Source organism: Dromiciops gliroides, chromosome 2 (genome assembly GCF_019393635.1).
Source record: "Dromiciops gliroides isolate mDroGli1 chromosome 2, mDroGli1.pri, whole genome shotgun sequence".
Classification (NCBI taxonomy): Eukaryota; Metazoa; Chordata; class Mammalia; order Microbiotheria; family Microbiotheriidae; genus Dromiciops; species Dromiciops gliroides.
In genome coordinates, this window is record NC_057862.1 from 409,928,608 (window position 1) to 409,951,748 (window position 23,141).

At 36.4% G+C, this 23,141-nt stretch overlaps 1 protein-coding gene across 1 annotated transcript; it reads left to right on the top strand.

Moving 5' to 3' along the window:
• The first annotated feature begins 4,078 nt into the window (after positions 1-4,078).
• On the top strand, positions 4,079-22,711 carry C2H16orf87 (chromosome 2 C16orf87 homolog). Its single transcript, XM_043989587.1, has 4 exons — positions 4,079-4,529; positions 9,528-9,624; positions 15,891-16,073; positions 20,667-22,711. The coding sequence occupies exons 1-4, from the start codon at positions 4,464-4,466 to the stop codon at positions 20,783-20,785; spliced, it is 465 nt and encodes a 154-aa protein (XP_043845522.1). The 5' UTR covers positions 4,079-4,463; the 3' UTR covers positions 20,786-22,711.
• The last annotated feature ends 430 nt before the right edge of the window (positions 22,712-23,141 follow it).

Genomic DNA, 23,141 nt, shown 5'->3' on the forward strand with positions numbered 1-23,141 from the left:
CAAGGCAATCATAACCTGTTTATGGAATACTAGGTGTTCTTTGAGAATTGCTTTGGATGAAAAATCAGTCATTGCAGTCAATTGAGTGATGAGCCTCTCTGCACTTGAGTAGTCTCAGTCTCAGATGATAGCTCTATATCCATCACTGGGCTTGTACTTGAAGCTTTTCTGGCTTGAGAGGATCAACTAGAACTTGTGCTTCTGGGGCCTTGCATCTGAAGTCACATCTCAATGCAACAGCAGCTCACTTCCACCTGAGTGCATATAGATGTGCATCATGATTGATCGTATTTCAGGTTCCACATTTATATTGAGTAGAATGAATTATCTCCAAACAGTCATAACTCTTTTGGCTTGAATGGCAACCACTTGGCTCCTAATCTTGCATTCTTTCTCTTGTTTTTGGTTGTTTCTTTTTGCATTCTTTCTCAGTGAAGCCCTCCAAGAACTTATTCACTTAGTAGAAAGGCTAAATGAATTTATGAAAGTGAATTTGAAGGTAAATTGTAATCATGTTAATATCCCAGTGGCTTAAAATGGCCACAGAAAACCCTGACAGGAGATAAGAGCTAGTATCACCTCCCCTTAGATTGTAATGGAGATAGCCTGGGACCCTGAACTCAAGAGGTTTGGGAACAACAGTCTGCCCCGCCCCCTGTCATTTCCAGCTATTGCCCTGCAGCCATCATTTTAAAAAATTTTCTTTTTTTAATTTAGAATTTTCCCCCAAGTTATAGGTAAAAAAAACAATTTTTTTCACATTGATTTTTTAAAACTTTGTGTTCAAAATTTTATTCCTCCCACCCTCTTCAACCCTTCCTAGGAAATCAAGAAATTCAATGTGTCATACATGTGCAGTCATGCAAAACATCTTCACATTAGTCAGGTTGTGAAAGAAAATAGACAAAATAACTTTAGAAGGAGGAACTAACCAATAAAATTAAATTTTAATCTGTATTCAGATACCATCAGTTCTTTCTGTTGATGGTTTGCATTTTTCATAAGTCCTTCTGATAGCATCCTGTTCATCATTTCTTTCACAGTTACTATTGCTAACTGTCTTACCCTCCATCCTATTCCCCCACCCTTGATATTTACTCTATTTTCTATCTTCTTTCACCCTATCTCTCCTCAAAAGTGTTTTGCTTTTTACTGCCTCCTTTCCCAATCTGCCCTTCCTTCTTCCCACTCTCCTCCCTTTATCCCCTTCCCCTCCCACTTTCCCTCAGGGCAAAATATATTACTATAGCCATTTGAGTGTATATGTTATTTCCTTTTTGAGCCGATTCTAATGAGAGTAAGGTTCACTCACTCCCCTGCTCCTTCCCCATCTTCCCCTCCACTCCATAAGCTTTTCCTTGTTTCTTTTATGTGAGCTACTTTACCAGCTCTCCCTTTCCCTTTCCCTTTCTTCTATTGCATTCCTCTTACCCCTTAACTTTATTTTTTAAATAGAATTTTATTTTCCAAAATATATGTAAAAACAAAATTTTAACATCAATTTTAAAATTTGTGTTCCAACTTCTCTTCCCCCCTTCATTCCCACCCCCCACCCACAAGAAATTTTAAAGATGCCATCATGATCAACTAGGTGACACAGTGGACAAAGCACCAGGACCCAGGAGGCCCCAATCTCAAATCCAGCCCCAGACATAAGCCACCCCACCCTGCCTGCCCCACAAAAAACAAGGATAAACAAAAAATAAATACTTTACAGATATCATCCCTTCATATTCAATTCACACCTGTGCCCTCTAAGTATATTCCTTTCAGCTGCCCTAATATTGAGAAAGTGCTTATGTGTTTGTTAGAAGTATTATCTTCCCATGTAGGAATGTAAACAGTTTAACCTTTTAATATCCCTTATCATTTCTTTTTCCTGTTTACCTTTTTACCGCAGCCATCATTGAAGGCAACAATCACACCAACTGCTGATCAACTGTTACCAATCTTTGGGTAAGACTAAGAACTCCAGGCATGGTAGCACCTTCTGGAAAACCCACCCTCCTTCCAATCCAGCTCCCTTAAATCATTCAGCCACAAATGGGATTTAGCCATTGTGGAGAAGAATACTGACAACTGCTTCTCTGAGTGCTGAAGCCACAGCTACTAAATACCCATAAAAGAAAATTTTTGCCACCAAAGTCTTTAGCATTGGGAAAGGTTCAACATCAAGAGCTCATGTCATTTCATCTGTGGAAATGATATCAAAGCAGAAACATTATTACTATATGCTTTGCCACTGTGCCTATGGGACTTTTCCATCTGACTCACAGCTGAAATCTTCTAAATGTGTTGTTCTCACTTTAGAATGTGAGCTCCTTGAGAGAGCATACTGTCTTAATTTCCAATTTATATCTCCAGTGCTTTAGTGCATGGCTTTGCACATAGTAAGCACATAACATATGCTTTTTCATTCACTTATTCATTCATTCATTTCATTCACTCTTTATTCTGAGAGATTGGACAAACACCCAAAGATTATTTTGGCAGAGGAGATGGCCACCAAATCCTGCCCGGAATGTGATCACATTACCCAATAAGCCAATAAGGAACTTGCAATGAGCCAAAGTCTCACTCACTCCCAGATGCCTTTGCTGGTGTTTGATGACTGACCTTCCTGAACTTCACACCCCAAACCACCCTAAAACAGCCTTCTGGTCAACTGTTCCTGCAAAACATTGTGCTTTTATGTTCCACCTGTATCTGGGAAAGACTGTCCATTCTTTACCCTAGCCCCTCCCCAAACTATCAATTGGTGGTTTTCTAGCATAAACTGGCCCTGCCTCTCCTAGTTTGTGGGTTCCCTTCTACTTTGTATTGGGGTGTCTCTGCACTAGCATCTGATTTCCTTCCTAATAAAACTTTTCTGCTTTTAACTCAGCTTGGACGCCTCTGTATTTTGAGGAATAGGCTTTACCCAGTGGATACCTCCTGTGTGCTCAGCCATGGGGGATACACTGCTGCCTTCAAGAAGCTAAGATTCTGCAACATACATAAAGCATATAAATAAAATACAGAACAGATTCATAAATACAGAACAATGCAAATAATAAAATACAGAATAAGTTCAAAAACACAAGATTATGTGGTAGAGTCACCTGCACCTAGGAAGATCAGCAAAGTTAATGGGAGGAGGGAAGAAAAAAAAGGGAAAAAAGAAATTTACATGATAACTTCATTATATATTTAAAAGGAATAGCAAGTTGTGCATAATAGACTTGCAGTTTCATTTGTAGTCTTTTTTTATTGTATTATGTTTTGGAAATGCTTGTTTTATTCCATAAATTAACAATAAAATAAATAAAAAATTAAAAAGAAGGCAATATGTAAGCTAAGCCTTGAGAGAAACCAACGACCCAGGAGGCAGTGCATTCAAGACATGTAAAAAGCTTTTGCAAAGGAAGGGAAGGAAACAAGGAGTGTCTTGTGTGGGGTACAGCAACAAGGCCATTTTGCTCAGGCAGTGGAGTCCTTGAGGGTAGATTGGTGTCAAATGTGAAGGCTTTGTCAGGGAAAGTATTTTAGGATCCAGTTTATTGGGTAGTGTGAAGTGCCATGGTCAAAACTGTGCTTTGAGAAAATCATTCTGGTAGTTTGAATATTTGTCTCTTTTTGTTTGTTAAAAAAGCTAAATAAAACAATTTGTTCATTCTAGCTCTATGTGATATCCCACTAGAACTGAAATTGCTGACCTACACTCCATTTTCCAGATATGGAAACTGAAGCACATAGCAATTTGTGGAAGGTCATACAGCCTATTAGTGGACGTTGTTGTTTGAACCCTAAATTCTATTCTCCGCTCACAGGCTGTCCATCACCTCTTAGCTCAGCCTTCCCGCTCCTTTCTCCTTCTAAGATAGGGGCGGGTCCTAGCTAAACTGTCAAATACTTCTCTCTTCTGATTGGTTAACTCAGCCCTTGTTACTCCTAGCCCCTCCCCAACAGGGGGCCTGTCTGTCAGGCAAGGCGAGGGGTGTGGTGTTTGTCACGCCGGCGCCTCGCGGCCTTCTGGCCTCCGCATCCCGCCCTTTGCCGCCGTGCGCAGGCGCGGCGCTTTCTCGAACCCCCCCCCCACGCCAATCCAGACACAGGGACCCACACACGAGTATTTGCGAGTGCGCGCAGGCGGGCTTGGCTGCTTGTCTTACGGTCGGGCGGAGGGGCTTGAGGAGCGAGGAGAGGGGTCTCGGTAGGGGCGAGGAAGCTGAGGATTGGTCTGGCCCTTTTTTCCGCGGCGTGAACTCTTCCCCACCACCTCCGCCTCTTCGCGCCCCTCCCCCTCCGGAGCTCCGCCCCCTCCCTTCCGAACCCCCGAGGGTGGCTCGAGCCCCCGGCTTGCTCGGTCAGTCAGAGTCAGTCAGTCAGTCAGGACGCGCGGGGCGGGGCTGAGGCCGAGGCCGGGCCGGGCTGCTGAGGAGGGAGGGGAGGAGCTGCCGCCTCCTCGGCCAAGGGGAAAGAGCATGTCTGCAACTAGAGCCAAGAAAGTGAAGATGGCCACCAAATCCTGCCCGGAATGTGATCAACAGGTGAGCGCCCTCGTCAGCTCCCCGGGCGGGGCTGGGGGCCGCAGTCGGGTCGGGCCGGGCCGGGCGGGAGGGGGCTCGCGCGGCGCAGGCGAGCGGCGGAGCGCGTGCAGAGACCGGGGGAGTGGGGTGGGGAGGGGGGGGCGCGAGGCGGGGCGCGGGCGGCCGGAGGCGGGGCGCGGGCGGCGGTTGGTCAGCGGCCGTTGGGGCTGGGGAAGGGGCCAGGTGACCGATCTGGGTGGCTGGGGAGGGGGCAGTAGCCCCCACTCCCTTCCGGGCCCCTTGGCTTTGGGAGCTGAGGCAGGATGGAGAGGTGGTCTCCGGACATGGCCCGCGCTCTCCTGGGGGTGCCCTGGGTGCCCCAATTTCTTTAGGGTAGATTAGGCGAGACCCCGGCGGAGGGGGCTGCTGGGGTGGAGGAGGAATTCGGTGCGCAGAAGTAGCATCTGTCCTCTGCTGGGATTTTTGCGGGGGGGCGGGGAGGGGTTGACCTGCCAGTCCCTCAAGTTAGGGATCTTCCCCTCCTTCAGCCTGGGGACTGTCCCCATCCCGCTATGTTGAGGTCTACCATGGGTAGGCAGGACTCGTATGATCTTTGGGCTAGCTTTTCTCCCACCCGGCACATAGGTCTACCCTAACACCTCCCTTTTTGGGGGGGGGGTGGGGTGTCAACAAACGACGAACGGCATATATTTATTCGCACCAGCAAAGTCCAGCTCACAATGCCTGGTGTTGGAAGATAAAGAAAAACTCATTCAATTCAGCATAGAATGTGTTAAGCTCCTACTGTGTGCACTGTGCTAGGTACTGGATGTGGTGCTGAGTGAGGTTCCTGCCTGCAGAGAGCTGGCTTACTGTCTTAGGGGTGGGTTAGATTAGGGAGGAGAGGGAAGGGAAATGAGACACGCACGTAGAATACAAATAAAATAAGATCAAGTGGAATATAAAGGATTTAGAGCTGGAAGAAACCTAGAGAATTCGATTCAATAAGCATTTATTCATTAGATCATTTGGATGTCATCTAGTCCAATTATGTAGTTCTGTAGAAGAGGAAGAGGAGCCCTGGAGGGATTAAAAGACTTGACCAAGATGACACAGTAACACAGGTTGTACTGCTGGAATTCAAACCTATGTTCTCTGACTCCAAATCCAGTGTACTTTCTAAGCTGCTTCTTATGGAGACATGTAAAATGGAGCAAATACTAAAACTATCCTGGGAAAAGTCAACCTGTAAATAGTTATCATTGTGGTGTTTATACTGGCTACCCCTTTCAGTGTATGACTGCTAGTCCTGAGTACCTTGCCTTTCTGGCTGTTTCGGGTCTGAAGGGCACTTTGTCTATTTTGCTAAAAAAAAAAAAAAAGGCCTGGTCTGTTTCCATGCAGATGGTTTCTAAATGAACATTTAACGCCCACCGTCTTCTGTACTAGAATAAATGCCAAATGTCTGTTACTTTAATCTAGGCCCCCAGCATTGTGTACTCTTGCCACATTGGGTTGCTGGGTTCAGTTTTAAAATATGTGAGGGGTTGGCTCAAATATCTTGCCCCTGTGTGACCTGGGTGGTCACCCTAATCTGACAGCAGAAGCCACAGTTAATAGGCTTTAACTGGGAGCTTCAGTGAATTTTGAGGTCTGTATTTTCTAACTTGAATGAATGACTTTACATCCCTAATTTTTGAATGGGAATTCCTTTATATCGTGCCACTTATGCTTAACCACTCGAGTTTTAAGGTTTCTTAGGTGTTAAAAAATTCTCACTTAAGGTATTAAAACCATAAATGAATATCACTTTTAATATGCTTTTAAAAAATTGAATGATAAAATACAGATTTGAGTATTTTTCATTTCTCCCACTGTGGAATATTTTCAAAATGACTCCCTCTCTTGCCCTCTTTTTTTCTTTCCTCATGCCCCCACTAATTTTCTTGCAACTATTTTCTGAAATGAGCTTAGAGACTTTTAAAAGCTAAGTACAGTACATTACATATTTTTAAGGAGAAATCTTGTGGGCTGACAATGATTATGTAATGTTTTCTTTCAAGATCTTTTATGGGCATTTGGTGAAAATGAAGATCCAGAGAAAGGTTGAGCAGTTTGTACAATTCTGGTATTTTTCAGTATGCAGATCATCTAGCAACATACAGATGATTTAGTAGTTCTACATTCATGGTTTCCAGAGCAAAGAATTTCCGTTCCTATTTTTTTTTTTAGTGGACAAAACGGGAGGGGGAATATTAATAAAATTCTGACTCATATTTTGGCAGGCTTTATTGCCTTTACAAAAAAGTTATTTCCATATTAAATAGTTTCCATTTGTTTTGGTTAATTGTGTAGAAGTTTAAGATTCGTGTGGTATGCATTATGTGTTCCCGCTTATGTAGGGCACAAGTCTTTGCAAATTCTGACATGTTTTATTTGGCATAAAGCAATGTTTTAGGGAAAAGTAGCATACCTGTTTTTAATATCCTGACTGGAGAAAGGAATAGAGAATTTCTAAGCAGGACTTGGCCCGAGTCCTTATAAGTAATCAAAATAGTCTTGTTAAGATTTCTTATGACAAATCACAGAAATGCTGTTGCTGTTTCAAAATGGTATACTAACTGAATTTGTTGTTGCCTTTCATGTAAGAGGGGAGGACCAAATCAGACCTGCCATTGTTTTGTTTTTTTTTCTTTAAAGCTGGTGTATCTGTTCATTTACATGACATATTTAGGAGCCTAGAATTAAGGAAAATAATTCATTAAAATAAATTTGTATTAAAGTACTAGTAAATGCTATCTTATGGAAAGAAGAAGGTGGTGAGAAAAATATCCAAACTTTCTATTATCATCGTGTAATCCTTTGCTTTGTAGGTATATTATTCCTTTATTTGAATGTAAGCTTATGAGGATAGGAACTGTGTCTTACCTAAACTGGCTCTTATGGTGCTTAATAAATGTTTGTTAAGTGAGTGATTTGAAATATCATTCTTATTTTACTGTACTTTCTAGAGCAGATAAATTATAAAAAGCCAAAGCATTTTCTGTTTTAAATAGGTTAAAGTAGTATGGGATGTTTTTTTTTTTATTTTACTGAGTTGTATCACAGACTCCAGTATGTCTTTTCTGTTTTTATTACATTTCACTAAAAATCCTTAATCTGAAAATATCTCATTTAAATATATTCTACACATAAGTTGTTTCTGTAAATTCAGGAATGCATACTATTAACTGCACAACAAAAATATCTAAAGTACAAAGGCTGGGCAAACAGGGAACCACAAGTTTTCATTTTCTTTGTAATATCTTCTTTGCTAACGTGTAGCAAAAATGCAAAACAGACAAATTTAAACTTGTAACATTTAAACCCATAATGCTTTTCATTCTGAAAGTGTTTCCCGTCCATTAACCACATAGTCTACTGAGCCAATTTTGTGTATTCAAGATTCTTGTCAGCTCTCTGGTATCTTTACTCATGTGAATGTTTCTGTTTTTCCTTTAGACTTTTTTTATAGAGCAGCTTTTTTCCATTTAAGTGATGTTCCATTTTGACATACAGCAAACATTAAATATCATCCATGGAAAAGATGTTAGGACTCTTTGCATGGCAAAATTTAAATGAAGCACTCAGTAATGTGGTTATTTTATAGCCTTGACTTTTTAATCAAGGAAACAAAATAAGACCAACATTTTTTTCCTTGTAAAATTTATTTACCATCTGTACTTTGGAAACTGAAACAAAGTAAGTAGACTGTAAGGAATTGGTAAAGCCATATTCATACCCAAAATAACAGTAGTGTTTTGGGGCTTAAAATTTTTTTGTAATCCTGATGATGTGCTAGAGTACTTCATTAATTTATTATTAGCATCAACATTTAAAATTTAAGAATTTTTGTTTTAGGAAGTTACATGATCTCTTTTTATAATTACATAATAGCAAATGAATGTTATCTGACTTGCCTGGCTACATATGGTAGGTTATTTTATTAGAGGCCTATAGGAGATCAATTCTGTTGCTGAAGAAAAAACTATTTCCCCCAAAACTTTAAGAAAAGCTTTAGAATGTAGCACCTCTGAAATAGGATATTATTTGAACAAGAAATACATAATTTTTTTGATAAGTATGTAGGTAGTTAGTTTAATAATAAAAATTTGAAGGGAAACCAGGCCAAGATATATGTACATTCTGAATCTCAAAGACAAATTTGGGCTTTCTCTCAATACTGTAGTAGTTGGAGGTATTGTTGAATATGGGTTTGTCTGGCTTTCTTATGTACAAGAAAGAGCCTTATTTAGAATTTATTGAGACAGATCAGTGCAATAAAAGGCTTCTTTAGTGGGAAAGGATTCTCAGGAGAAACACCCCTTCCTTTTTTTTTTTAAAGCTTCTTGGAGATCATTTTAAAAAAAGTTTAATAACTACCTGAGTTCATTATTGAAGTATTGAAGTTACTTAATCCAATTTCATTATTGAGGTGCCACATTTCATATTGAATAACTGATCATTGAACTTTTGAGAGAGCTGGAATTAAATTATTTTAGAGTTCATTTGTTAAAATAATTTTTCTTAAATAGAAACCCAAAATAACCTTGTTTGGTAGTCTTAAACAAAGTTTTAAAAAAAACCCACCAAGACAAACTTATGCCAGAATTGTAATTAGCTTAATTAGACCAAGTGTTTAGATAAGATTATAAACCATTCTGTAAATACATGAATAAAAAGCAGTAATATAACTAAGCCTATCAAAGGCAGAACAGCAGGAGAATGGGTTTCTTTACAATGTGAATTGCAGTTTTCTAGCTATAATCATTTTGCTGGTAGTACTGTAGTTTGTTTAGATTAATTTCTTTTATATGGCACTAGTTTTTGGTGAAAAGTCTGTGTTCAATTGTCAGGGCTAGCTTGGTGGAAAAATAATGGAAAAAAGAAAATTTCCTGAGTGTTTCTCCTTTAGTGATTTTTTAGATATGAGGAAAATCTTGCCTTAAAATTTAAGAATGTGTTTCCATTTTTTTTCAGGTTCCTGTTGCATGTAAATCATGCCCCTGTGGTTATATATTTATTAGTAGAAAACTCCTAAATGCAAAACACTCAGAGAAATCACCATCTTCTGCAGGTAACCAACCCATATACTTTGCTATTTATTTCCGGTTTGGTGAAAGAAATTATAAATGACTTTGTGAATTTACCTAGATTTAAGCCTCTGGTAAAATTACTGTAAATTTAGAAATCAATTAAAGTGTTTCTTTGATATATATTACTCTCTATAAAATCTGTATGTGGCATTGATATTGGTCTGTTTGATTTTTTAAATGTTAACTTCATCAGTGCTGGTAAAATGTCTCCCAGAAATTTGTTTTTTTCCTAAATTCTAGTTTGAAAATTAATGAATATAGAAGAAAAATGTCTAGTTTTGATTAGCTGATAAGAAATTTCAAAGTACTAATTAGTGAATATATTTAAACTGCAAACTCTATATGCAAGGGATAAACATCAGACCACCTTTCCTTTTTTATTTTATTTTTTTGTGGGGCGATTGGGGTTGAGTGACTTGCCCAGGGTCACACAGCTAGTAAGTGTTAAGTGTCTGAGGCCGGATTTGAACTCAGGTCCTCCTGAATCCAGGGCTGGTGCTCTATCCACTGTGCCACCTTTCTTTTTGAAAGAGTATAACGGGGAAAGGGGGAGGGAATAGGGCTTTTTATTAATGTAAACATCCTTGATCTACATATAGTTGTGTTTGGTAATTAAGATATTTTATGTGAATATGGAAAGGCTGACATTTTATTTCATTCATTCATTCATTCATCCATCCATTTATTTATTTAGTAATTCATTCAATTATTCATTCATTCATTCATTATTTTTTTATTTATAGTAATGAACATTTTTATTTATAGTTTTGGGTTCCAATTTTTATCCCTCCTTCCCTCCCTCTTCTCCCCTCCCTGAGATGGTTTAGCAATCAGATATGGGTTATACATGTACGATTATGTAAAACATTACCATATTTGTCATTTTGTATAAGAAAACTTAAATAAAAGGAAATAAATGAAAAAAAGTGAAAAATAGCATGCTTCAGTTTGTGTTCCATCAATATCAGTTCCTTCTTTGGAGGTGGATAGTATATTCCATCAATAGTCCTTTGGATCATTGTATTGTTGAGAATAGTTAAATCATTCACTGTTCTTCATCAAATAATATTGTTGTCTCTATGCACAATGTTCTCTTGGTTCTGCTTACTTCACTATACATCAGTTTATACAAGTCTTTCCAGTTCTTTCTAAAATCATCCTGCTTGTCATTTCTTATGGCACAACAATATTCTATCACCATCATATACCACAGCTTCCTTAGCCATTCCCCAGTTGATGAGCATTCCTTTGATTTTCAATTCTCAGCCACCACAAAAAGAGTTTCTGTAAATATTTTTGTACAAATAGGTATTTTTCTCTTTTTGGGGATGTCTTTGGGATATAAACCTAGCAGTGGCATTGCTGGGTGAAAGGGTATTCACAGTTCTATAGCCCTTTGGGCATAGTTCCAAATTGCTTTCCAGAATGGTTGGATCCTTTTCACAACTCCACCAACAGTGGATTAGCACCTGAGCTTTCCCACATCCCCTCCAACATCCAATATTTTCCATTTTTGTTATATTTGAGGCTGACATTTTAAATTCCTATGATATGCTGTAAAATGATCTCATATATTAGACTCACCTAAAATGAGGGATGTCTGAAGGACCTTTGAAGTACAGTGGTGGTGTACAGCTCCAAAGGGCAAATTATCCCCAAAATATTTTACTTGGAAAGGTTCGTCTATTTTGAATTATTTTATTATAAATTTTGTGTTTTAGAAAATGATTTTTTCCCATTAATCACAACTGGCAGTAAAATTATTTAATCCCATATTCTTTCAATCTGGTCGGGACCCCTTACCTCCTTTCATTATGATGATAAATGGACTGTGTCATCTCAGACTGATGAAAATCACCATTCTCTATAGTAGAACTGACTTCATTCAGTACTTTGCACTGCATCATAGGTTTTAAGAGAAGAAATCAGTGAAGGCTGAAATAGAGGAGGCTTTATTGAGAAGGTAGAAATTGAACTAGACCTTATAGGATGGATACTGATGAATAAATAGGGGAGAAGTTGAAGAGAATTGCTGACAAGAGTAACAGCATTAACAAAGGCACTAAAGAGGTAATGAATATAAACTGTTTAGGGCATAGATGGTTGGAGTAGAAGGTGGGTATTGAGGAGCCATGGAAAATAAGGTTGGCAAGGTAGGATGAGGGGACTGGATTGTGGAAAGTCTTAAAATGTAATAATGCATAAAATTTACATTATATATGTCATATATGTGTCTTTGTGTATATCATATCTATGTTTGATACTGTGGGGCCCAAATTTAATATATGGAGCATTAATTGGGTGACTCGCTGAAAATATTGGGGTCCTAGAAATAATGAGGGATCTCTAGGTTCAAAGTTCCCTCCCCTCCAAACTGTCCTTTTAGATATTTCTCCTAGGCCAATAAGAAAAGAGCCTTAACAGCTTCTTTTCCACAAAAGGATCAGATTTTATTACTTGGGAATTAATTAAACAACCAAGGTGAAATTAATAAAATATCAAAGATAAGGAAATAAGGAAAAAGAAATAAATTCTCCTAATTCTAACCTAAGTCTATACAATCCCCAGATCGTTTCCAATTAAGCTAATTCAAAGGAATGGAGGGTTTTTGTGTTCACTCACCACATCTGGGACATTTGCTAGGTTCTCACATCACAGGGAAAAATGGAGAGAGAGCAAGCGGGGAAGCAAACGAGAGAGTTCTGGAAGTGACTCCAGCCTCCCCTCAGCATGCATTCCTCCCTCCCCCAAAAGGGGGTGAGGTCCTTCAAAAACTGCCTATGGGGGGCAGCTAGGTGGCACAGTGGATAGAGTACCGGCCCTGGAGTCAGGAGGACCTGAGTTCAAATCTGGCCTCAGACACTTAACACTTACTAGCTGTGTGACCCTGGGCAAGTCACTTAACCCCAATTGCCTCACTTAAAAAAAAAAAACTGCCTATGGAGAGTTCTCCTTCTGACCTCAGTAGCATATGTAACTTCAGGGTGGGCCAGGTGTGGCCCCTCCCAAATGAATCATCTAAAACTCCAATAATTTTTACCACTATATATATATATATATATATATATATATATATATATATGTAAAATCATATATATAATTACATATCACAAATATAATAAAATTCTTTTAAAAAAGCTAAGCATAGGAGTTCAGACTTGATATAGTGGGTAAGGAGGGGCCATAATTGGCTTTTGAACCAGAGTTGAAAAGAATGTATTTAGAATGAAGGGTGAGTGTTCTATAGTGGTGGGAAATAAAGTTGGTTAGGTAGCAGGGAACCAAATGATGGAGGGCTTTAAAAGCTAGGCAGAAGAGTTTAGACTTGACATGTAGTAGATCAGTTTCTGAGTAGTACTGTGGCATGAAATAAGTGGTACTTTACATAAGAAGATTATTTTATCATTGGTATATCTTAGATTAGAAGAGATAACAACTATGTGGTTATTGAAATAATCCAGGTATAAAAGGTGATGAAGGCTTAGACTAAGTGTGGCTTAGACTAAGTAATAGAGAAAGGTAAATCCAAGATTTTGAAGAATTGACAGGGCCATCATAACAGGATGGAGATAGGGGACAAAGGAGAGTAAAGAGGCACGGATGATTTACATGGTTTCTAAATTGGGGGTGGTGCTGGACAAACTGTGGTACTACTGACCAAAATGGTATAACTTATAAAGGAGCTAGTTTTGTTAAGGGAAAAGAGATTTAAGATGTGAATAAGACATCTATGTGGAGATACTCTGGATATTTGGGAATATGAGACTGAGAGATTAGAAGGCAATTTTTAAATATGAGAATCACATAGTAGTGATCAGTTGAGTTCCTTGGGAGGAGTGTGTATAGACAGGGTAAAGAATAGTGAAAAAAGGAGGTAGAGCAGAATTGGTCAAGGAAGTAGAACCAGAAAAATATAGTGTCATATCAGTCATAGGAGGATCTTGCTCTTTCTACAGTCACCCTCTCTCTCATATTCTGCCCCCTTCTCTCTTCTTATACAGCTACCACCTTACTTCAGGCCTTTTTTCATCGATTATCTAAATTATTGCATCAGTCTCCTAATTGGTTTCCTAGCCTCAAGCATTTCACCAATCTAGTCTATTCTGTGTACTGTCACAAAAATAATTTTCCATAAGCACATATCTGACCATGTGACTTGCCTCCTCAACCAACATTATTGGCTTTCTATTGACTCCTTTATTTAGCTTTTGAAGCCTTAGATAACCTAGCCTCCACTTTCTCCTGCACTCTGTGATCCAGGCAGATTTGCCTTTTTTCTCTCACTCCATCTCCAGTCTCTGTGCCTTTGCACCACTAACTTTATATTTATGCTTTGTATATTTTTTATATATACTTAACTCCCTTGTTATAATGTAAGCTTATTGAGAGTAGTCATTCTGTGTACCTATATCTTGAGCATTGAGTACAGTGCCTGGTGAGTATTAGGTGCTTAATAAATATTTGTTCATTAACTGACTGATAAAAATATCAAGAAAGAATATATTGAACAGTATTGAATGTCTGTTATGTGAATAAATCCATCTGTGAATAATAATCAGGATTTGAAGGGTACATTTAAAAAAACCAATCTCTTAAATTTCTGAATGGCCTCTAATCATTGATTAGATGAACTATAAAATACCATGTTTTGAAAATATGCCATGAAATTATTTTTCAATAAGTCAAAATTAAAATTTGATTAATTATAAATATACTTTCTATTAAGGTTGAAAAAACGAAACTAATGTCTTCAGTTAAATTTAACTGATTTTGAATTATGTGAAGTTCAGGTATATAAAGTATATTGACTGTAAGTTATATATCAAGGAAGTTGGGAGGTGGAACAAAGCTAGAGGTATGGAACTTGGCCTGGATGAAAATGCAAACATTAACAAAATCTGGTCTCACAGGGTGGGGTTGTTCTCTCATAAGTGTTAATTCATTTTATGTGTGATTTTACCTACTGCTTTCCTTATTTTCCCATCCTCTTTGGGGAGAGGAAGAGATGGAAAAAAATAGTTGAAGCTGCTTTGAGAGTTTCTAAACTTTTTAGTAGTTGTGTGATAAATTGAAACCAAATTTTCTCTCTTTTTATGTATTGATATAATAATTTAACTGTTCTTTGACACATTCCAGTGAGAGTTAATTTTTTTCTTTAGGCATTTCCTACTTATTTTGCCCTCTTTTTCTGTAACAGCAAATTTTGGGGAAATTATCTTTTTGTCTTTTATGGCATTTCTTCTCTAAAAATGTATTTTACCATGATCAGTTTGAATAATTTGTTAGGAAATAGGATTATTAGAATGAATAGACCATTTCTGTTTCCTAGAACAAAGAATGCTATTTGCTTTTTGGTTATGAGACTTGAACTTCATACATCATAAAGGGAATCTTATCAGAGACTCAGTAATCCACAGAATACTGAAGTAGTGTGGTTTAACTCAGTTTTATACTGACTACCTCAAAGTAATTTTTATTTTATTTTCTCATTTGAAATTAGGATAAAGGTAGCCCATTGTGCATTTACATAGAAAAATATACATTATAAATGGGCACATTGTAAATATATATGTAAATTTGTAATGTTTCCCTTTTCATTAACATTAATACTAATGTTAGTGGTAAAATATCATCTCTCATTCCATTGAAGACCGGCAGGGAAAAGTAGCTTGTTGTTTTTGTGAAAATGCTTTGTCAGGGACTAAAAAGAAACTACTCATTTGCTTAACTAATAATGAGAACATGATCATTCACTATTCATTATAGTTAACTTTGCTTCTGAATTGGAATCATGTGTTCATATTTTGACCCAGACCTTGAAGGTGGGGAGAAAAAGGGAAGGTGAGGATGATTCTTCTCTTCGTCTTTTGTCCACCTCTGCTATTTTGGCTTTGGGAAGAGGTGAGGAAAGGAAGGTGACAAGTTTTTGCCTTCTCATAGATAGACTGGAATTAAGCTGGGAAGGAAAGAATTTATACTCTTTTTTTTTAAATTTATTTTTTTGTTTTTGAAGAACTTATACTCTTGAAAGATTCTTCCTTCCTTAAGCATGGTCAGAAGCGGAGTAAAGTGAGTTTTTTCTTAACAGGCAGACCATACCTATAGTTGTATACTTAGAATCTTTTGAAACTCTCTAGGCAGTATATCCATTGCCACATAGAAATTTGAATATTAGGAAAGAGGAGTGAGATCCAAGGCAAAAATGTACAATAGCCTTCAAACATGTGACTTTTATTTGTCCATACAGAAAATAAGCATGATGCCAAGAGAAGACGAACAGAGAGAGTTAGGAGAGAGAAGATTAATTCTACAGTAAATAAAGATTTAGAAAACAGAAAGAGGTCTCGAAGTAGCAGCCAATCAGATCATATCAGACGAGGAAGAGGAAGACCTAAAAGTGCATCTGCCAAAAAACATGAGGAAGAAAGAGGTATGTCCAAATCTACCATTATGGGAGTAGGGTTTATTTTTTTAAGGATTAAATTCTTTTGTCATAATTAGATAGCACCCATGAGTATGGCTTTGGTATTTATCACCAGAATATAAGAAGATAGTGAGTTTGCCATAGATCTTAATTTTTCATCATAAATTAGACTACAGATATAGCTTCTGGATTCAGTTTTCTTATAATCATCATATAAAATCAGTAGAAATTTTTTTCCTTGCTAAAAGTGAAAACGTGGAAAGTTGTTCACCTGACATATCTATCTGATTTTGTTGGCTTTCAGGAACAAGGAGCATATATGAAAAGTGCTAAGCATCCTGTTTGAAATGTTTGGAGTATTTTTGCATGTAGCTTAACAAAATAAACTTAAGTAGGCAGACTTTTAAAAAAAATTTTATCGAAATATTTTTTGTTTGTCTCTTATTTCTCCATATATCCCTCTTCTAGTGAGCCATACCTTACAACAACATTAAAAAAAAAGAAACCAGTTCGTCAAAACAAAGCACATTTCAACCAAGTCTGACTTTGTTTTGCTTTCCAGGCCCATAGTTTCCTACCTCTTGCCAAGAGGGGGGAGGGGTGAACTTTTTTTTTTAAAGGACTAACTAACCTGAGTTTTAGTATGTTGTTTAAAAGAACTGTTGTCCTATGGGATTTAAAAAAAAAGAGTTGCTATTGAGTGTGTTTTTTCATTTTTTCAGAATGAAGCTTTGAACTTCTAATTGTTTTGATTTTCATGATAACTAAATTAGAGGCACCTTTTGAAAAGGAAAATGTTTTCTGCTTAAGCAATCAAAAGCTAGTTTTTACTTATAAAGAAACAGCCTGATCATCAGTTTTTCTTTAACTTTATATATGTTTTAAAAATTCATTTATTTGATTTAATAAATGCTTTCATTGATTCTCTGTTTTTTGTAAGGCATTGTGATAGGTGTGTTGGTAGATACGAAAAATAAAATGTGGTTCATCTTTTCATTGGAGAAGTTTAATAAGAGAAATAAAATGTATACAAATAACCATAAGTAGAATATGAAAGGGTAATTATACATACCATAATATGTAAGTATATATATATACACACACACACACACACACACACATATATATATATATATATATATAGGTGCTTTAAACCAACAATGAAATAAAATGGATATTTGGTTCTTTAAAATTAATTTTTAAAATGTTTTAGCAAAAATTATTTGGCAGAGGGGGCAGCTAGGTGGTGCAGTGGATAAAGCACTGGCCCTTTATTCAGGAGGACATGAGTTCAAATGTGGCCTCAGACACTTGACACTTACTAGCTGTGTGACCCTGGACAAGTCACTTAATTCTCATTGCCCTGCAAAAATTATTTGGCAAGATAAAGCTATACCTTTACACAGATTTAAAATTTCTTATTATTGTAAGAAGAATAATGTACTCTATTACTGCTTTAGGTATTTAGTGTGTGCAGTAAAGTCCCTTGTTCAAGAATATTTTTATCAGTTTTAGACTTTGATAGACTATTTTAATTATCTTTAATATCCCCTTGTTGGTTACATGTGGCCATTTGAGCTTATTTTGTGATATATCTTTCAGGTATTGATTAAATAGTACTAGTTTTAACATTGAAGCATTTAGAAAAGTTTTGGTTTTCTCAATCATATTTGACCATTTTTAGGGAGGCTTTGCTTAGGTAGGTACTTGCATGTTCCTTGGATAATTTTTTTGGTATTTCTTTTCCGTATACTAGATCTTCTTAGACAGTTGACTGGGAGAAAAGGCTATTAATGTTAGGAAATGTGAAATAGGGTAGAAAAATCAACAAAGAAAGGGGAAATACTATTTTTTTTCCTTTTCTTTTTTTTTCCAGGGCAATGGGGGTTAAGTGACTTGCCCAGGGTCACACAGCTCCTAAGTTTCTGAGGCTGTGTTTGAACTCAGGTCCTCCTGAATCCAAGGCTAGTGTCTTATCTACTGCGCCACCTAGCTGCCCCCTGGGAAATACTATTTTAAACAGAAAATAAAATGGCCCCATTGGTCATTAAGGTTAACATGGATTTTATCTCCCCAAAATGGTGGATGGCCCCCTCTGACAAGCAAGGACAGCTTCACAAATACATTAACTGCTTGCCTTGTTGTCAGGCTGCAACTGTTGAAGATTAAATTTAAATTATAAAATAAAGTATGCCAGCCTAGTTGGTGTAAGATAATATATGTATAACACTTTGCAAACTTTTAAGAGCTACATAAATGTTAGCTTTATTATTCAAGTCCCAAAGCTCCCCACCACCACTATCCTCATCTCTGAATCCTGTGCTTCAAAGGAATTGCAATTTTTTTGAATGGTAACATATATACTACTTTTACTTAAGTACTTGTCTTTTGTAAAAAGGGATTGTTGGGGCAGCTAGGTGGCGCAGTGGATAGAGCACCAGCCCTGGATTCAGGAGTACCTGAGTTCAAATCCGGCCTCAGACACTTAGCACTTACTAGCTGTGTGACCCTGGGCAAATCACTTAACCCCAATTGCCTCACTAAAAAAAAAAAAAAAAGGGATTGTGGCCCAAAGAACAGACAGAGTAGGAAAGCATCTGAGAGTGGGGCTGTGGGGGAGGGGGAAGGAGGGAACTAAGATAATCACTTTTAAGTCAGTGAAGTGAATATCTGTATAGTATTAGGGTCTTTGATGTATTTAATCTGTTTCTTGATGTGCCAACTTTAAAAAAAAAGTAAGGAAGAAATATTTATTTGGAAATGAAAGATTTTGGGTGGTATTTCAGTTTTCCAAGTAGAATTACTTTTTAAAGAAAAACTGTATTTTTAGAATGAATTAAATGCTTTTTATATTTGTATATTTAGATTTTTAAAAAGGCAAGCAAGTGAATTAAACCCATTTTATTTTTGTGGACATAACTAGAGACTTAATCAGAATTGGTGCTTTCTAAATCTAGTATATGAAAGGTCAACTTGTGAAAATGTGTGCTATTTCTGAATAATACAGTTGGTATTTCACAGTGTTTAATGATATTACTGAGTAGTCAGTTAATTTTACTTTCAGTTTTAGCCTATAGTCCTGAACTTCCTATCTATAAACACTTAATAATTGAAACATTTTGAAGTAAGCCCTAACTGGAAAACAAATAATGAGTTTCCTTTTAAAAAGTTTTAGGGTAGTTCATTTTAACATGTATGACTAGAATAAAGACTAAGGTTTATTTGAAAAACAGACATATTTCTAAATGTTCTTCATGTTGACTCTATTTTAAAAGGGATGGTTAAAGAACACTTTTCAGACTTGAGTTAAATTTATTATTACAGTGCTTAGTTAACTGTCAGGGTTCTCATAATAGAATTGCTAACCTTTTACCCAACAAAAAATACCTAAATGAATTCTACATTTTGATTTGTTGTGTGGTTTTAATACTTTTAGTTATATATGTCTGAAATTCTAGTACATTCATAATTATTCAATATAATTTTATTACAAAGTTTACTATTATATATGAAAAATCAAAGTACCACCTTCTTGGCAGTCAGGTAGTACAGTAGATAGAATGTTGGACCTGGAGTCAAGAAAACCTGAGTTCAGATTCAGCCACATATACTTATTAGCTCTCTGACCCTGGACAAGTCACTTTAATCTCTCTACCTCAGGGTTTTGTTTTTTTTTTGGTGGGGCAATGAGGGTTAAGTGACTTGCCCAGGGTCACACAGCCAGTAAGTGTCAAGTATCTGAGGCCGGATTTGAACTCAGGTCCTCCTGAATCCGGGGCCAGTGCTTTGTCCACTGCGCCACCTAGCTGCCCCTTAGGTTTTTTTTAACCTTTAAAATGAGGATAATAACAGCATCCTACTTCACAGGATTGTCGTGAGGATAAATTGAGATATCTGTAAAGTGCCTTTCAAACCTTAAAAATGCTAGTTGTTGTTGTTTTTAATATAATTCTTTTTCAGAATTAAGTACTTAAGCAAAAGCAATTCTTTTGAAGCACAGGATTCAGAGATGAGGATAGTGGTGAGGTGCTTTGGGACTTGAATAATAAAGCTAACATTTATGTAGCTCTTAAAAGTTTGCAAAGTGTACATATATTATCTTACTGACATCAGTTAGGCTGGCATACTTTATTTTATAATTTAAATTTAATCTTCAACAGTTAGAGCCTGACAACAAGGCAAGCAGTTAATGTATTTTTGAAGCTGTCCTTGCTTGTCAGAGGGAGCCATCCACCATTTCGGGGAGATGAAATCCATCTTAATTTAAGACACTAAAATTTATAATAATTTTGGGGAAAATATTTTAATTTTGGTGGAGAATGTGTTGTGATTTTAGTGAGTTCATTGTCTTCTAGGTTAAGGAGCCTAAGTTTTAAGTTTTCATATGTCTTCAAAACTGGTTCCAGAAAATAATCAAACATTTTAATTATTAATTGTTACATAATGATTCTTTAATTCAAACTTTAGTTCTAGAATATAGCATTAATAGCATAAAAGATTTTACATCCACTTAACTAGTACTTGAAGGGACTGTCTGATTTTTAATTATTGAATTTGCCACTAAACATAATGATGTTTTAACTTTTTTTCTTTTAACAGAGAGACAGGAAAAGGAAGTTGACATCTATGCTAACCTTTCTGATGAAAAGGCTTTCGTATTTTCAGTCGCTTTGGCAGAAATAAATAGAAAAATTATCAATCAAAGACTTATTCTTTAATACTTGTCTGCAGAACTGCTGGAATTTTCTTCAGGATTACATCAACAAATTCTCAAATTCTAAGGACTCTCAGGAGTACTCTGCCTGCATCAACAAGGGCCATTGATTCTTTCTTCCCCTTCCCCCTACCCTTTTATCCTTCATATCATTTAGCCTGTGTAACACTTTTGGAGCAGAGTTGTAGACTTGGACTTTTCTGCGTCTCTCTTGTTTACCAAGAAGCAGTGTCAGTGTTTCATGTCTGGAATATGTGACTACATTTGGTCTTTTGAAAATATGTGCTGGATGAATGCAAAGGGGGAGAGAAGTGGGGGAAGAGAAGGGAAATAAAATGCTTTTCAGCATTTAGATTTGCCACCAGAAATGAAATATTTTGAATACTTCAGAGAGAGTGATTTTGCTTTTTAAAATATATTTCAGATTTTTCAGCTCTAACAGTTTACATATGTACAGTTCATCTAACCTTTAATAAACTGGTAATTGTTATTTTATTGAACTGAGTATTAAGAGAATATATAATGTAATTTTTCTCTTAAATTAAGGATTGTTCTTGGCCTTTTATTTTTATGGTTGAAGGTCTAGGGTCTAGTTTGTATCCTGGTGATGCTTCTAGACAGCTATTTGAGAAGTTGGATGATACTTGAAGATAAATATTAAGGATATGTCATACAATTCAGAAATACCACCATGTCCTTTTAAGTATGATTTATTTCTTGGTTGAACAAAAATTGTTTTTTCTGCTCTCAAGTTGGTGCCTGTTAACCTAAATATAAATTATATTTATTATAGGCAAAATGTTTCATGGTTATTCATTTTTAAGCAGTAATGTTCTTTCTGGATGGATTTTTATCCAATATCCTCAGAATGATTAAACTGTAACAACCTTATTCTCTGGAAATAATAACTCTTAAGGTAAAACTAAGAACATAGTTTTAATAATATTGGTCAGCCCTTTGTTCTAGTGAAGATTGTCACATGTATTTTCATTTCTTATGTTTTTGCAATGTGTGAAATGTTAAATTGTTATAGCTTATCTATTTTGCACTAAATGCTATTAAACTCTTTACCCATAAACTTAATGATTTAACATATTTGATCCTCAACTCTTTCTTTTATAAAATCCAAATTGATGTGGTTTATATTAAGGCCAGTGAATAAAATTAGGAGTTTGGTTATATCTACTCCCAACCACTTTAGTGACTCTTCTGCTCCATTTCAATGATAGTTTTTGGTGAGGGGAGGGGAAGGTATCATAAAAACAGTTTACTTCATTTTTCTGCCAGTAGTAACCAGTAGAGGAAGTATAGCTTAGACTTCTTCCAAAGTAGTGTTAATATATGATTCTTAAAAACAAAGCTAAAAACCCACAAGGAAAAAAGTTATTTTAAGATCTTCATTAAAAATAGTAATATAGCAGTTAAGGTAAAGAAAGATTGCTAGATGCAGAAGTGGTTAGTTTAATTTAATTTAATTTTCAGACATTTGTTTAGGAAATAATGTAGATGGTACAAAATCATTTGCTTAGGTTTTCTCTAATTGAAACTAAATTGAATATATTTTGTCAATTATACTTTGTTTTATTAAAGCAAGATTTTTCTAAAATAATTTAATTTGAGGCATTTTATATGGTTGCTCAATGGTCTCAGAAATAGGCCTTCAATTTTGGTACACAAATTGATCATCAAAGGAACTTCTAGTCAGCAAATGTTTTAAGAACATAGTTGTATCCCTGTTAAGATTAATATTTATGACAGTTAAAATGCATATGAATGAAATCATTCAAAAATTTTGAAATGGTTTCATGAACATATGGGTCTGTTCAAGAGCTGTTCAGTCTTAAACAAATATATAGAACTCACTTGGGGATTAGTCAGCTAAATTACTTTTATATATATATATATGATAGTTACATTTCAATTTTAGGGATTAAAAAAATGTTCTTGGGGGGCAGCTAGGTGGTGCAGTGGATAGAGCACTGGAGTCAGGAGGACCTGAGTTCAAATCCGGCCTCAGACACTTGACACTTACTAGCTGTGTGACCCTGGGCAAGTCACTTAACCCCAATTGCCTCACCAAAAAAACCCCAAACAAACAAACAAAATGTTCTTGGTACTTGGAAGTTGGAGATTTGATCTTTGTAAGATGATCATTTCCTGCTCTGTGATCGCAAATTATCTGTGTGATTGGTCAGGGGAGGAAGGTCAGAAATAGATATAAAATCTTACATTTCCTTTAATTTTTTTTGTCAGCTTTGAGCAGTTTATACATAAGACAACTTTTGTTGATATGCCAGGCCAAACTCAACATGAATGAATTAGTGTGTTTATCTTCCCAGAGCCCTATCAAAATTGGCTTA

Coding starts and splice junctions, on each gene's coding strand:
- C2H16orf87 (XM_043989587.1), top strand. CDS start 4,464: ATGTCTGCAACTAGAGCCAAGAAAGTGAAGATGGCCACCAAATCCTGC. Junction 4,530..9,527: donor GCCCGGAATGTGATCAACAG/GTGAGCGCCCTC, acceptor ATTTTTTTTCAG/GTTCCTGTTGCATGTAAATC. Junction 9,625..15,890: donor GAAATCACCATCTTCTGCAG/GTAACCAACCCA, acceptor TTGTCCATACAG/AAAATAAGCATGATGCCAAG.